Source organism: Procambarus clarkii, chromosome 90 (assembly GCF_040958095.1).
Source record: "Procambarus clarkii isolate CNS0578487 chromosome 90, FALCON_Pclarkii_2.0, whole genome shotgun sequence".
Classification (NCBI taxonomy): Eukaryota; Metazoa; Arthropoda; class Malacostraca; order Decapoda; family Cambaridae; genus Procambarus; species Procambarus clarkii.
Genome location: NC_091239.1, coordinates 11,653,438 through 11,670,411, shown reverse-complemented (window position 1 = coordinate 11,670,411; position 16,974 = coordinate 11,653,438). Strand labels below are relative to the sequence as shown.

At 39.3% G+C, this 16,974-nt stretch overlaps 1 protein-coding gene across 5 annotated transcripts; it reads left to right on the top strand.

Annotated features, from left to right (window-relative positions):
• Window positions 1-2,381: 2,381 nt before the first annotated feature.
• On the top strand, window positions 2,382-16,649 carry LOC123746564 (uncharacterized). 5 transcript variants are annotated; one of them, XM_045728157.2, is made up of 8 exons: window positions 2,382-2,454; window positions 3,623-3,676; window positions 5,311-5,951; window positions 7,704-7,859; window positions 8,909-9,108; window positions 9,292-9,420; window positions 11,435-11,657; window positions 14,713-16,649. In XM_045728157.2, the coding sequence occupies exons 2-8, from the start codon at window positions 3,640-3,642 to the stop codon at window positions 14,875-14,877; spliced, it is 1,551 nt and encodes a 516-aa protein (XP_045584113.2). In that variant the 5' UTR covers window positions 2,382-2,454; window positions 3,623-3,639; the 3' UTR covers window positions 14,878-16,649. The 5 variants fall into 5 exon arrangements, with proteins under 5 accessions (XP_045584113.2, XP_045584112.2, XP_045584115.2 ...); XM_045728156.2 differs by having other exon boundaries at window positions 2,439-2,501; XM_045728159.2 differs by lacking the exon at window positions 2,382-2,454 and adding an exon at window positions 2,463-2,566.
• The last annotated feature ends 325 nt before the right edge of the window (window positions 16,650-16,974 follow it).

Below are 16,974 nucleotides of genomic sequence, written 5' to 3'. Positions count from 1 at the left end.
CGGGCTTGGGGAGTAGAAGAACTCCCAGAACCCCATCAACCAGGTATCAACCAGGGTGCTTGAGGAGGCATACTCTTGCACCCGTAGAACTGTAGTACCCAACGTCTCAAGCGAGGGGAACCTTTTATTGTCAATCCCCCTTTCGTCGCTGTACCCGATCTCGACGGACTGACGGTTCTTAAGGTGGCGTTTGTGGGGCGGATACTCACTACACACCCCTAGGGAGCCCCGGCATGATCGGCGATAACTTCCTGTTGGGTGTCTTGCCTCTAATTGTGGCTCCTTGGTGGGTATGGGGGCACATTCGTGGATGAATTTATCACTCTTCGTCTGTATGTCATTGAATGTGTCTGTTGTACCCTCTCGGGCTCGTGGGGTGGGCGACCAGGCCCCCGAGTCGGCCTGTATTGGAAGACCGGGCTCTGTAGCCTCCTCTGCGTTGCGCCCCGACCTTGCTCCTCCTTTGACTCTCCTGACTTTATTTATTTATTTATTTTTTTATTTATTTATATATATACAAGAAGGTACATTGGGTTTGTGAGAATACATTGGATAGTACAGTATTTACATTCTTGTAAAGCCACTAGTACGCACAGCGTTTCGGGCAGGTCCTTAATCTAGCAGATAATTTTAAGTAGGTAATTTCAATCAGAATTGATAAATGATAAAGATACATTACAAGAGAGAAATGAGATGAGAGAGATAAGTAAGTATATTAAAGCACATTGTTATATTAAAGCTCTGATTGATTACATTGACAGCTTGATTAGTAATTTAAATAAGGTTAATAGACACCATACAGCAGATTGACAGCACATATAAGACAGCAATGATCACTTCTTCCCCCAGCTCCCATCCCTCTTCTGTGGTTGGGTCGAGCCTCAAGCCCCCAGTGGTGACCACTTCGTCCCCTGGTGCGGCTAAGTCTCTCCTTGTGACTACTGCGCCTTTTGACCCCTCTCTCTCTGGGGGTTCTCAACGCCGTCCGCGCCACGGCCGCACTCGCTCGATTCCTTCCCGTTCTGATGCCTATCAAGCCTTGTTTGGTGCCGCTTCATGGGCCAAATACATTGATCTCCTCCCTCTTGATTCTGCGCCTCCTGATGATTTCTCCCTCCATCGGCATCTTGTTGATTCCGTGGATGCGTCTGTTACCTTCAACCCCACTCGTCTCGGTACACGTGTCGTAGCTGCTCCTTCTCAGGATGCGGCCTCCCGCTTGGCTGCCTTGGCGAGACCCCTGTTCGGGTCTCAAAGAACGCTCAGTTGAATGCCAGTGTTAGCACTGTTCTCCTCCCGCCCCATGTTGCGATCGGTGTTCGGAATCTGCAGGATTGCCACGATGATATTCGGCATATCCTTGATGCCCAAGGCCATTCTGTTCTCCAGGTAGACTTGTTTACTCGTCCCCCCTCGTGGTCGTCGCCGTCAACCCCTTCGGGTTGTGAAGATCACCTTTGATGGTAGGACCCTTCCACCCTCTGTCATTCTTGCTGGTACCAGGTGCTCTGTCCAGGAGTACATTCCTTCTCCTCGGCTCTGTAACAAGTGCTGGAGGTTTGGGCATGGTGCCCTCCGCTGCTCTGGGACTGTCTCTCTCTGTCCTTTGTGTGGGGGCGAAGGTCACTCTTAAGTCGGAGTGCACTTCTCCCCAGGTTCGCTGCCTCAACTGCGGTGAGGCCAACCCTACCTCCTCCCGTGCGAGTATCCATTACAAGCTTGAGGCAGCCGTCCTCAACTTGAAGCACCGGGAGCGTTTATCTTTTCCTGAGGCGAGGCGCCAGGTTCGCCGGCTCCCGCCTTATGCTAACGTCTCTTATGCTCGCGTGTTGCGCTCTTCCTCTCCTCGTCCTTCCCACCTTCCTCAGACTCACGAAGGTGTGCCCCAGGGTAGTATTCTGAGCACTACTCTTTTTTCTGGTTGCCCTCAATGGTTATTCCGCGCATTTGATGGTGCTACATAGCCTTCCCGGTTTGGTGCCTTCTTTTGTTAATTACTTACTCAAGTTCAAGTTCAAGTATGTTTATTGAGATAAGCAATAAATACATCTCAAAGGGATAGAGTAGCTTAGGCTATTTCTACCCCCCTTACTTACTTACTTGTTAATATGAATTTAATAAAATTAATTATATACAATAATATTAATTATGTACAAATAAAATTAATTATGTACAAATAAAATTAATTATGTACAAATATAATATAATTTGTAGACATTATAAGAAGGTATGTTTAGATATACCCTCCCTAATTTATCTACCCTATGAAAAATGTCATATGATTTAGTATATATTTATAGTTTTCTTAATTTACCTTAGATAACAGTTAAAATGTTACAACACTTATTATATAAGGAATAACTAAGTCTTTTCACTCAATATAATTAACTCGATATAATTGAGCCTCGATTTTTGTTTATTTTGGAAGTTGTCGTATTCGGACACCGAGAGAAGGTAAACATCTCCCTGGCTGTTGTTTATTTCCGGAAGAGGTGTTGGAAGTGGGTAACAAGAGACTGTTTTTCTGAGTGAAAGAGACACCTCTAGTGTTCGTTATTTACCTCACGTAGGTGTAAATGTATGCTGAAGTAACGAAGCCGAAACCTGGTGGAATAGGTTACGTTTGCAGCCTAAATATTGACAACATCTGGAGCCAATTGTGGATTTGTTGGATATATGTGCATATGGTGCTGCACTCTTTGGATACAGGTCCACTTGGAGCTGTGTTCGTTGGATATAACTCCTCATTGACCTGTGCTTTTTGGATACATCCCCACATTGACCTGTGCTTTTTTGGATACAATCCCACATTGACCTGTGCTTTTTGGATACAACCCCTACATTGACCAGTACTTTTTTGGATACAACCCCACATTGACCTGTGCTTTTTTGGACACAACCCCACATTGACCTGTGCTTTTTTGATACATCCCCACATTGACCTGTGCTTTTTTGGATACAATCCCACATTGACCTGTGCTTTTTGGATACAACCCCTACATTGACCAGTACTTTTTTGGATACAACCCCACATTGACCTGTGCTCTTTGGATACAATCCCACATTGACCTGTGCTTTTTGGATACAACCCCACATTAAGCTGCACTCTTTGCATACAAACCCATGTGGAGCTGCACTGTTTTGATACAGTCCCAGGGGGGGTACAAAAACAATATTTTTATGTAAGCTAATGTTACATAAAGTATATATATATATAATGATGTATCTGGCCCAGTAACAGCCAGTTTGAAATAATTAAAGTATTTTTCTGTAATGAACTCTGAGTTATGTGGTATAACCCCCAAACTACAATTACTCTAATAAGTTCCCAGTTTACTGATTTTCTTACTCCAGCTATCCTGAATTTGTATTGTTGAATTAGTGAGCTTTTGATCTTAATTAATCTAAAAAGTTTTACAAGTAATTTATTTTATTGGCATATTACTACCCTTTTGTTTGTCATTATCACAAGTCTTCAGTTTCAATGCTAAATTGCACTATTAATTGTTATTGCCGTTGTCCGTTGGGCATCATACCAACATTAATGGTAACTTGAATTTGATGTCTCAATTATTGTAGATTTAACAAATTCAAACAATTAAAGTGGTATTCATCATCTTAGGTACAATACTTCACACCATGAAGCCAGCAGGTGCAGTTCTTTATCCAGTACAAGGTAATGTTGTTCTGTCTCTTTGATTCACAAATAAAAAGCTAAATTTACCAGTAATTTTTTTGTGCAACTTGGTGATGCATTCAGAGACTCTTCGTTAACACTTGTATGCTGTACAGTAATTTCATTTTAGGTCAACTTGTTGATGATTTTGGGTATCAGTTTCCCATGGCTTGCTCTCTGACCAGGTCTCTTGGTTGCTGGTTTGATCAAACAGGCTGTTGAATGCAGCTGCTTGCTGTTTGACGTACGAGTCGCAGCCTGGTTGATCAAGTATCCTATGAAGGTGCTTGTTGAGTTCTCTTTTGAACATTGCTCTCAGTTTCAGTAATTTGACAATACCCAAAAGGCAAATTCAAATGAGGAAGAAATTCATTTATAAAAATGTGCAAACATTATTTTTGCAAATTTTACATTTACTGTGGGTACTGCAAAATCTTCTATTCAAAATAATACAAATTAAATAACTTCATAATCTTTGATAACATAACATTCAAGTCCTAAAAACCAATGATGAATTTAGTGGAAAAAAGTGTTTTGGGGATTAACAAACACCCATTTAAATTGAGAGCTTTCATGGACTGTGGTGTCAGATCTAAAATATGATACTGTACAATAATTATAGTTATAACAGTAAAGAAATATCATAGAGTAGGTTTGTACTGTATATTAAAAAAATCGCTTCAGACTTCTGAAACTCAGAGTTCACTCTGACCTAAATTACTGTACTCCAAATGAGAAAATTTTAGATGCTTTAATTAGTTATAAGAATTCCATAAGCGTTTTGACCCCCAGGGTATCTCAAGTGATACTGTACTATAATTAAATCTAGGATTCATAACAACAAATATGTTGAGTTGTGATCTCATGTCTTCACTATTGGATGTTATGTTAAAAAGGAAAGCATTTGATGACTTGTGGTGGTTTGGCCATTTGAAATCCATGAATTAGAACCAATTGCTTGAGGTGAAAGTGTTCAGTAGTACAGTGGTTAGGAAAGATGTAAGCTAGGTTCGGTACATAGTTGGAAAAAGGAAGGAAAAATGCTGGAAAACGTTTTTTAGTTTAGTTAGATTATTTTGCGCCTTGCACCTAAGGGAATACTGCCAAATAAGCGAGAATGAAAAAATTATGTTCTCAGACAAAAATCTGAAATACGAGTATAACTCAAGGGGCACTCTGCCCCTTAGCAAGGGGCAGAGTGCCAAGTATTGTTGATGGGAAGTTGGGCCAAAAGGATCTAAAAATTATTAATAGGAGACGTGTAATACTTTATTTTTTTGACTTTTGCTTGCTTTTGAATATATTTTCTCCTTAGGTTTCTTATTGTAATGCAGATAAAATAATATATTGTGACTATCTGAATAAATTTGAGAAAACCATAATTATTAATGACCATTTTCTTAGAGTATTGTAATTCTTGGAAATATTTTTAAAGCAAACGGGCTCTTCATAGTAATTCTGATCTATCTGGAAATAACTTTGATTATGACTGAAATGCTTTTTCTATGTATGTAATTTATAACAATTTACTCAGTACACAATTGCTTTTTTTGTATTTGGAAAAAAATGCATTTTTTGTATATAATATGTGATTTATTAATTCACATTTGGTACTTATTAGAGATTATTTCCAGGTGTGACACTTCACAGAGTAGCCGCTGGCCAAAGGTCTCGGGGAGATGGAGAAGAACAGGAACCAGCTTCTTCTCCACAGTTACAAGAATCGGGAAAAGCTTGTACAAAATCAAAGAATGGGTATAAGAAGATCAACAAAGACATCATTCACAATGTTGAAGCTGTTCACAAACTCAAACTAGACAATACTGAACTGGAAAGTCCTGTAATAGCGAGAAAAGACAGGGTTCACACAATTAAGCAGACTTCAGAGAACTACCTACCTGAAGTTGCAGATATTGCTCAAAAACTCACAAAAGTTTCCATCATGTCATGCCCAGACACAAACTTGCTCAATTTGCCACCTAAAGATTTATACACAAAGAAGATCATTCCTGTAATTCCAAGAACTCAGAACATGAGCTCATTCCTATGTACAAGAGAAAGAAATTCATATGTATATTCTAAAAAGAGAAAAGAACCAAAGTTTGTGCCATATGAGCCATATAAAGGGTGTGTGAAGCCAATACTTAATAAAAAGAACAAAAAGGGGAGCAAACAAGGCAGAAGTGGGACTCCAATACCCGAGGCAACTGAACCTGAAGTATGTGAAGACAAATTGCCTTCAAACACCAATGCTGAGGACAAGAGTGCTGAGAGGGTAATATAAATATATTAATATATATATATGTATAATATATACTTTATATGTAGGATAACTAAAAGAATAAAGAATTAACTGTATAATGAATTATACTTATTATAACTTACACAATGTTTTGAACCTATAAGGTTCATTCTTAAGTGAGGAATGATAAGACATGAGGGAACATCTGATTTATAACACAAGATTAGTTGCATATAAAATTAAGTCAGGAGAAAGGTGAAAGAAAAAGATTAGAGGGAAAGGGAGGTGACGGGCTAAGAAACTAAGCATACAAAAATAAGTCAGGTGCTAAGGTAAGGAGAGCTCTAGTGACCAAAGAGGGCATGCTGTTTTGGGCAGTGATGTCATCGTTGACATGTTCGCGTTGTGCTTTTGCTCTCATTCATGGTAGGCAAAGTGAATAATTCTGTTATTTGAGTGTTTATGGTGGGTTTTTCCTTTTTGTGTAATGCTTAAAGAATTTGTATTCTTACATCTTGGGTTTTATCTAATATGCAAGTGCTTTTATTCGGCATTTCTCTTGTTAAGGTGATGTCATTGGCTTCTCTCATCTGATTTTTAGGGGCCTCAGGACAAAATTAAATTAAATTAGAGGCACCTGATTGAAGATGACAGGTTGAATGCCTCATGAGCATAGTCAACATCATACCTATGTACTTGGATTGAAGGTTACATTCTTCATGGGGGCAGGTGTCCATATATATACAATGTTTGACTGCTGCAAAGGATTCTCAGTTGACTTTGGGCTGTTTTTAATGATGCAGTCAGTAGTCTTCTTTGTTTTATAGTATATGATGATGTCTGGTTTGATTAGGGGCTGTACTTTCTAATACATAATTAATAAATAATGAAAGAAATTCTCTTAATAAAAAAAATAATTTCTTTTATTCTGTTTTGTTCTGTTCCTTTGGCCACTAGTGCCTGATTTTGAATTTGCAGCCTTTTCCTTCTTTTCTTGTGAAGAATGAGTTGGTAGGGTTGTGGAGGGGTTCTTTGGCGATTGATACTTGGTTGGTTCGACTAGGATGCATCAATTATCGTGTCTGTTGGAGGCTCTTCACCACTACCTGCGGGCCACCTGCGGGCCACCTGCTCTGTCTTGTGGGTGCCTTGTTGGACAACCCTGTTTCCTTTGTTTTCTATTCCAAGACTTGCATTTCTTAGGTCATCCACAGTGTTAATATGTCTAGCCAGCCTACAGTCTACCCTCAGGCCCATGGTGTTCGCAAATACAGCAAGCGGCTTTGGCTGCTATCTTATCCAACATGTCCTTGGCTGATATCCATGCTCGGGGGTTTTGGCGTTCTAACAGAGTACTGGCAGCCTGGTATTTAGTCATTGTGCCTGTTCCTAGTCAGTTGGTAGTATGTGGCTTTTGATCATGTCTCCCATTCTATGTTCTCTTTTTCGTTTTAGTGCCTGCCACCTCTCTTCCTTCCGGGTAGGTATCGTTTTGTTCTCTGTGATTAGGTAGCTTCTGGGAGCCACTATGGAAGCTCCCTCCAGAAATTCGATGTTGAATATAATTACTTATGAAATGTGTTTCTCTGGAGGAGGCCCGGTGACTCTGTGAGAAACATCCGTAACATCATCATACAGGCCTTAATAGGTATGACATCATAATACAGGCCTTAATAGATATGACATCATGATACAGGCCTTATTTTTTTTGGCCCATAGAGGTAGCATATAGACTAGACATATTTTCGGTAAATGAAAATTAGTCTTTTTGCTTAACTTTTTCAGCTGAGCATATTAGTAAAGGACTTTGAAAAGGAGAGAGCAACCTGGGAATGGAACACATCTGTACTGAACTCCGAGAAGAAGACCTTAGAAGACCAACTCAGCCAAGTTAAGAAAGAGAAGATCAACTTGGAGAATCAGCTGAGTGTTCAGTCACAGGTATTTTAGTGTGTATTTATAAATATGTTTAGTAAATAGATGAATTAGATTGTTTACTTTTCCTTTACAGTAGTTGTTTTTGTGTACAGAACAGGATGCATGTGTGACAAAATGATGTACAGTATTTTAATATAAAAACTGCATTCTTTATACATCATTATTAATATAACTCAATGTAGTAGTTTTAACTCCCCATAAGTGACTTGTTACAGCACTCTTAGTATAGAAAATAAGTACTATATTGATGGTAATATATGTATTATTCATATTTTAGAAAATATACATGTACTGTATATTTATATACATATACAGTATATACATCTATATCATTATGGCAGTACTGTACTCTTAGTGCAGAAAATAAGTCAATTATAGAGTGTTTAACTAGCTGAATTATATTGATTATATAGAAAATTTAGCCTTACAGTACTATATAATTCTGATAATTTATAAACTATTCATTTACTCAAACTGGTAGAAATTACCTAAATTATAGTATAACACTTTTTCTGTGAAGAGCCCCTTCGGCTCCCCGGAGTTATACCGGGCTGATGTGTATATATTAGACCGTGGCAACAATCAATCAATAGAGTTCTATACCTACCGCGGACCACGAGTCAGAACCTGGCCCCCTTAGAGAGGCACAAGGAGCATTGGCCTATAGACACCCCCCATGTAGTTGGAAGCAGCCTATATCTGCTATCTACCAGATCAGGCACCCTGAAAGGGAGGAATCCCAAAACAAACTACAGCTGGTTAAAAATTGCAAATCCAAAGCCGAATGAGCAAGGAGAACTCCCCAGTCAGAAAACAAACAACCATGACGTCACCACAGCCGCTGTGCTACTGTGCGCAGCTCCCCCCCCCCCCCCCCCCCCCCCCCCCTCCCCGGGATAGGGAAGGGGGAAGTCTCGGGCCTCCCCAGACCTCCCATCCTGACCCATGTAGCATTTTACATGTAGCATGTAACTCAGATTATTCCACTGATGTTTTACAGTTTAGATAGACTTCACAGTCTGAATATGTTCTTATTTTTCAATAAATTACAGGTTAATACAGAGCTGAAAAAACTTTTGGTTGCATCAGTTGGTGAGGATGTCCAAGGAAGAGTGCAATGTCTTACTGAAGACAAGGCACGCATGGCAACCATGATACGCCGTTACTCTGCTCGAGTTGATCGTGATTATGAAGAAAAGGAAAGAATGGGAATTCAGTGTGATGTTTGGCGCTCAAAGTTTCTTGGAAGCAGGTAGCAGGTCATTTTCTTGTAGATAAGACATACCAGATACTGTAATGTTTTGAATGTAAATACTGTAATAATATAAGAGAATTATGTAATGGTTACATAGTGGTAATTGTTTATTATATGAAGCCATTAGTAGCAAAATATTAAAATTTTTGCTGTATACATTCATAAAGCTGTAATCAACAGTATGCTTGTGGATGAGCTGGTGAGTTGCAAGGTGATACTGATGCAGAAATTGGAGGAAGCAGAAGAGGCACTGAGGGTGGTGATAGATGAACACGATTTGGCAAGACAGCACATTCTTAATATCTACAGGCAAGCTTGAATGATTTATTAATATTTCTTGACTAAGGTGCCTAGCCAGTGCTGGGCCCACCAAGGACATCATCATCTTATCAGGCTCGTCTTCATCTTTTCCTTACCGTGCTATGGAGATGATTTATTGGGGTATGGCACTGATACAAGTGTCCTCAGCCAGAAAGGACTGCACAACCAGCATATTAAATGCTAGATTTGAGATTTTAATTTAAGACTGAAATAAATTGCAAGAGCAGCCGCCAGAGTCCAAATCCTTGGCACTCTTATCCACTAGGTCGTGGGGCTCCTCAAACTGCTATTTTAAACTGCTCCTCAAACCGTTTGCAGCTCCTCAAAAATTAACTAACTAACACGGGTGCCCACTCAGATGCAAAGTAGCAGTTACTAATGACTGCGGTAAAACACATTAAAATAACAACAAAGACACAACAGACGAACCTGTCACAGAGACAGTCTTCTGTGATCTATTCTACTATGTTTACACACACGTCGCAAAGACGTCGGTCAAACAATAATTATGTTACAGTACTATGACAAGTACAAGATGACTTGATTGAACAATTCCAATCAAAATGACAATTTTACACGATTACGTTAATTAGTATAATGACGGTAATTATTTACATTAATTACTGTCTCCTGGACAGTCAACCACGAGCAGGTAATTTACGTTACTTACGATCTGCCAACACAGACAGTTGAGCAATCAAATGCTGCTTCTCAAAGATAATTACCATAACACCAGATAATTAAACAATCAGAGAGTATATCGCACCACTTACTGTCACGCTGACTGTTAATTAACTCGCAATGAATTACGTTAATGCTTAGCTCATCACTCGGATAGCTTGACCACACTGGCAGTAGTCAACACATTGTTAGTCACGTTAACCTTCCCTACTGAAGGTAATTAATTTGCGTTAATTATGCTCACTGATTGTCCAATCACTAATCATAATATAAATGAAACCTGGTTGTGCAGACTGCTCAAATACAGTAACAAAATAGTACTCCACTTCTGGTGCTTTAATACACTACACAACTTGAACACAATATAGCGAGTTTATAATACAATGTAATCACACAGATCCATAATCACAGATAAAATATAAGTGGGAAATCACAGAGATAACCCCTACACAATTCACTGAATAAACTCATGTTTTTTCCTGGAACGAGAAAGAAAAGAACCTACAAGATGTTATACACAGTGACAGTATGGATTGAACTGCACAATTACAGTGCATACAATTGATAAATCACAGTACTTCAACTAAATGTGTGATAACATCCACAACTCGGGTATAATCTACATTGATCACTGAGATCTTCTGTAGTTGCCTCTCTAATGTGCCATCCCCATCCTGTGTAACACTACTGTTTTGGGTTAATGAGAACAACAGGTCATGAGGTTGATTTTAATCAACACAAGGACTTTGCTTACAGGGGATGGTGAGTGGAGTGTTTCTGTTTCGTCTCATAGCAAGTGGTTGCTCAGTAGTATATTGAGATAGATTACAGTATTCACCTTCTCTTTTCCTTAACCGTGTGGCACCAGTGTTTTTTATAGTCAGTGGCCATAGTGGGGTAAACTTTACTAGAGCATACAGTAGAATGAATGGTGTTCATAATGTGTGAACTATAAGTAACTTGCTATGAGCTAGGGTAGCAAGTGAGGTACCAGTCCAGAAAGGTACATTTTCATTCCATTCATCTACCTTACTTTTAGTGAAGAACTGTACTGTTTATTAATCCTTATATACAGTAGTGACTTGTATAAACATACCAATTTATCAATTTTGTAATGCTGTTAAATTTTGATACCATGTGCTTTTATCAGAATATTGTAACAATTCTATCTGGGAACTAATTAACAGAAAAGTATTGTATTTTGCATTTACTTTTACCAGATTGAATTTTACAATCCAACTCACACTTTTCTTTGACACCTAAGACAAATCATTAACACTTATGTGTACTTTCCAATGTAAAATGTTCTTATTTATAACAGAATGAACAAACAGCTAAGTGATGCATTTGACCCACTTGCTGCTCAATCGGGTGGTGTTCCTCCTTTGGCCTCAGCAGACTTAGTCACTCTTGCTGTAGATGGTGATGTGTTAGCTGAGACTGTCCGGGACCGTCTGCTTGGTGACCTTGGCCGATCTGTTGGCTGCTCTCTCTCCTTGGAAGGACTGGAAACACAAACACCAGGGGAAAAAATGGCTCGACAGGTAACCCTTTGCAAACTAAAGAGATTAAATGTCTTGTAATAAAAATGATTGTTTTACAAAAGAGTTTGTCTATGATATTCATTTCCTACTAAATATAAGTACAGTAGTTGTATTAAAGCAATGCAACCTGGGATTCCACTGAATCCTCTAGGATTTCTAAGGATTCCTAATCCTCTATTTCTCAGGAGAAGATTATTCTGGGCACGGATTCTTTCTTGTCGGGAGTTTCTTTTGTTCGAAAAGTCTGGTGTGGTGAACCTGACACTTACCCAGGGGGATAGTGTTAAGTTCTGGGCTGAGCAGGACCCTTAGAATGATACGTGAGTTTCTGAGTTTCTCTGTGTCTCTCTCTCTTTCTGTGTTTTATAAAACTTACAATGATTTAACCTCAGTTGGTTTTCAGTTTCCCTTGCTGAGGGTGTCCCCCTTAGGGCTGAAGGTTTTATGTACATTCCGTCAATGTACATAGTGACTAGAGATCACTATACATATATAAGGTTAGTTGAGGTTAATTCTGCTTGCAGGTTTTCACATTTGGTTTAAATCTGGCTCCCTGAACCTTCACCAGGTTGGTGCATGTGGTAGGTTACAGTCTTCAATTGTTGGGGGTTTGTGTCTTGGCCTACCTTGACAAAGGGCTAGTTCGGGCTCTCAGCCAGTTTTCTTATGTGGTTCAGGTTCCTTGTGAATTGGCAGAAATACCCATTGATTCCATCGCTGGCTTTCTCTTGGTTGGGCCTGGTCATGGATTCTCATTTGGCTTCTTTCTTTCGCTTGCATCCCTTCTCTGGAAATATTCCTCCAGCTGATGTTAGAGAATCCCCAGGTTACCCAGTGACTTCTCAAGTGATGGTGCAGGAGCAGAGCAGGGTTAAGCATCAGGCTCTGTTCACATTTCTCTGGATTTCTCCTTCTTGCTGCCACAGGTACTTTTGGGTGTGGACTAGGGTTTGCCAGTTTCTTATTCAGGCTTTTCAGGGTTATTGCTCCTTACTTTCCCTGGCACTCAATGTGTTTACAGATGCTTCAGCCTTGAATTAGGGGTCTTTGATGAGTGCTCATCATGCTTCTCAGAGTCATTGGGCAGGTCCCCTTTATCAGGCACACAGTATGGTGTTCTAGTTTGTGGTGAATTGGTAGGCTCTGCAGGATATTCATCTTTTAGCAGGTTCTGTAATCTGGCGTCATTCCAACTGCTCCATGGTGGTTCATTGTCTGAATCGAGAGGGCTTGTTCTGGTCTCTTACTTCGTGAAGTTGGACTCTTCAGGTGGTTCACTTTTTAGATTCTGGGGATTTGGTTTCTGAGCAGTTGATGTGCAGGGTATGTCAAAAATTCTTTCTTATTTCTGTCCCATTTCCGTGGAGTGCACTGTCAACAATGTTTTATTTTATTGGCTGTGCAAAACATTTGGGTGTTCCCAGGTGGACCATTTTAATTGTAACAGGAGGCTTTCTTCCTATGACATAATTTTCTGATCTTGAGATTCTCACAATGAATGCCTTTTGGGTGGATTAAAGTCAGTGGGAGTTCTTATATCTCTGGTTTGGCTATTGGTAAGAGTGGTGAAAAGTGTGCCAAGAACCCTCATACTGCTGCCAGCAAGGTAACAACAGGTGGAATACCATCAAGTCAGCCACCTGCTCACCATAGAGATGGTGATAAAGACTTATCAAAAATGCCAGACGCAGAGTCAAGGAGAAGTTCAAACCAGTGAGGTACGTTATTGGGTGGACCTTCAAAAAGAGGTGGAGCTACAGGTGAACCATTCCTTTCCCCCTCCCCAAGTTCTCAGACATTGAGCAAGCAGCACCTGAAACCAAAGTTGAGTCGGCTACCAAAGAGCCAGAACCAATTTTTCCTGGTAGGATTCCAGCCTGGCCAGGACCTGAACCAACAGCTGGGCTGAGGAAAAAATAGTTACAGGAACCCCCCCCTCCCCACCATAACCACTCCAGCTAATAGGCATCCTTCGCAAGGGCTTCACAATTAGGAAATACAGCTGCTTAAAAAGAAGGTGCCAATTCCTAGCTGATGCAAAGAAAAATACAACGGGGGTGCAGGAACATCTTAGGTTTCCATTCAGGTGATCTTTTGGTTGATTCTTGACCAGCATGTCATGTTAAATATCCTATCATAGAGTGCTGGTGGAACTGCTGCTGCATGTGTTCGGCATCGATACTTCCTCGGTGCCATTTCAGAAGCTCTCATGTTTTGTTTCACTTCCTGCCTTTTCGTGCGCATGGTCTACCCTCGTGCCTATGATATTTGGAAGTACACTGCTCCTGTGGCATGTTTTTACTAACATGTCCTGGGGTGATTTGGCAGTGTAACAGGTTGCCCAATACTTGGTTTTTGTTCCCGGATCTCGTTGTGCCTGTGTTAGCTTAGGTTATGTCTCTCGACTGAAATCTTGCTTTTGCTCTGACTGCCTGTAGTTTCTCTTCCTGGTGAGTCCCTCTCTATCTTCTCTGTGGGTATTTAGCTTCAGGGAGCCACAAGGAATTCCTCCCCAGAAAACCAACATTGAATGTACAGAAATTAAGAACCTCTTTCTAGTTGAGCTCCAATGGCTTTCCGATTCTCTCCCTTCCTTCCAGGTCATCGGTTCGGGGTCTTTTCATTTGCACATCTGCTTGAGAACCATTGGTGTTGCCTAGTAAACAGCATGAGCCCCAGCCCACTCCTCTCCTTACTAGTGGAAGAGATGGAACAAATGAGTGTACACACTTGTTTTGAGATATTTGATCGTTTGTTTACATTGTTGGAGGTTTGTTTGACAGTTTTGAGGCCTCGGTCTCTTTGAACTTAACAGTGGTCTTTATTGGTTCACTGACTTTTTGGATGCTCTCCTTGTAGGGTGGCAGAGTGCTACCCACTCATTGTGCCTCTGTAAGGGGCTCCCCCAGAAAACTAAAAATAATACTGATTACATAATTGTATGCTGGCCTCATGTATTATTTTCTTAAACAAATGTGAAACTTTCTTCACATTGGCCTTTTGCACATTTTTAATCTTGTGATACCTATTTTAACACTTGATTATTACTCCCCAGTTGGTGGGAAGACTCTGCTCTAATGAAGGTTCGTCATGTGCCGAGTGCAGTACTCTGTCTCCAGGCAGGTCTGCCATGATGCATCGCTTCCATCCCAACACTCGCTATGAACATGTCACTGTGAATTGCTGCTCACACTGCAATGGGGAGATCAAAGTTGTGTGATCATGAAATTTAATAAAAAATTTTATATTTTATTTGTTATCTTCTAGGATATTATTTTAGTTCATATCGAAAGGATAGTTATTTGCTTGAGATAATTTAATAGTTTGCTACAGGTGCTCATGGTTTAAAAACATAAATTTATTTAAACATTTAATTGAACTCCTTTGGGTGCTGAACTTTGTGATACTGAAATAATGTTGTCTAGTGCTGTACACCCCAAGACATTTGAAGTCAATTCATAATAAATATGATTACACTAATATTGTGCTCCCAATCACCTCATGATTATTAGTCTTCAAGTGGAAATACTCTTTTTAGGAATGCATAAATAAATTTACTTACTGATTTAGAGTACTAAGAACTAATGACATATGCAAATAAACAACTTTAACCACTGCACTGTGCAGAGCGCCTTGAGATGCTAGATCAGGGGTGCACAGAGCCCCTCGGGGTGATGATAGGTATAGCATACGATTCAAAACTGGCGTGCGGTGACCAGGGTACAAAATGGATGCCTGAGGCCTCCAGTAATCGTCTGCTATTTTAAAAAAGATCCCAGCATGCCCCACGGCCATGGGGCGCTCCAGTTTCAAGGTAGCAACCATGTCTGATGCATAATCTGTAAGCTCCTGGTCCACAGTCAGCCGCAGTGTTGAAAAACAACTTTCAGGGGACGAAATAAGTACATTTGTGCAATATTTTCAACATATGTGATCAGGGGAGGGTATTTATCACTTTTGGAAGGAAAAAAATTTTTTTGCAAAGAATTTATTTTCGGTGCACAACGGGAATGTCATATTTTAAGACCGCACAGCACGGTGGTTAAAGAGGAATATTGTTTTAGATTTGATATTTGAAGCAATTTTATATCTTGCGGATCATTATTTTGAACCTCTTGTTATAACCGTTATTAGAACCTAATCCAAATTTGTAGTTTTACATTTTTGTAATTGCTTAATATGACCAGTTTCTGCACAACGTGTTTAGTTGTACCCTAAAAAGAATATTCACTTGACCTATTATTAAGTGAATTCTTTTGAATTTGTTTCTATTGATAAGTACACCAAATTTGCCCTCTTCATTTGAGAAAAATAAAAGATTAAGAGGAAAAATCAAATGACATTGAATGGTTTAATTATTTAGAACCCAGGTTATTTAAATGTAATAAGAATCATCACAATTGGGTCATCATAGTTTGGTCACAGGCGGGACCAAAGAGCCAGAGCTCAACCCCCGCAACCACAACTAGGTGAGTACAGTATTTTTCTCATACAAATGGTCTTGTATATTATGTAGAGTATAAAAAATTATTTATATACATGCTTTTATAAATGTATGAATACTCTAGTTGTATGTGGAGGTGGATGCTTATTTTGCATACATAGTATATTGAAGGGTTTTCTTTTGGTATTGTATAAGTTTGTATTTGCTGTAATATAAGTTATTTAATAATCCCTTTAATATACTAAATACTCAGTTGTCTGATATATTATCTTGAAAGAATTATGTAAACTTTAAAGTTAGATAGAATTTTTACTCCTTCGTAGATTAAGTTTGAAATGTATTTTATTTAATGCTTTGTGAATGAAATAGATAAAATTAATGAACGAATGAATTCAATTTTTTAATATGTACTCAAAACTAGATTCATACAATGATAGAGTAGCCATTATATGTACAGATGCAAATTTGTATATCTGAAGACCCAATGTCTGTGCAATTCTCTAAAAAAATAAGGTCTATTAGCAATAAATATTTTATTCAAAATAAAAGCTTTAATTAACTTTGTGATTGTACCTCTTGTACACATTTCCTGAATGTTTTAAAATTCACTTTATCAATTATATTTTGCTGTGGAATATTTCTTGTGAATGGTTTCAAGTTCATATACATTACTCAACTTGTCCTAGAGATACCATAGTGCTTATGTCACATAATGCTCATAGTTCCTATGCTGATAATGTTCACAGTTTCTCTGTGATAGATTTACAGTTATTAGCTATCAAAGGCACCAACCCTTCCTCGCGTACCATAGTACCCGTCCCATAGTACCCGTCCCATAGTACCCGTCCCATAGTACCCATCCCATAGTACCTG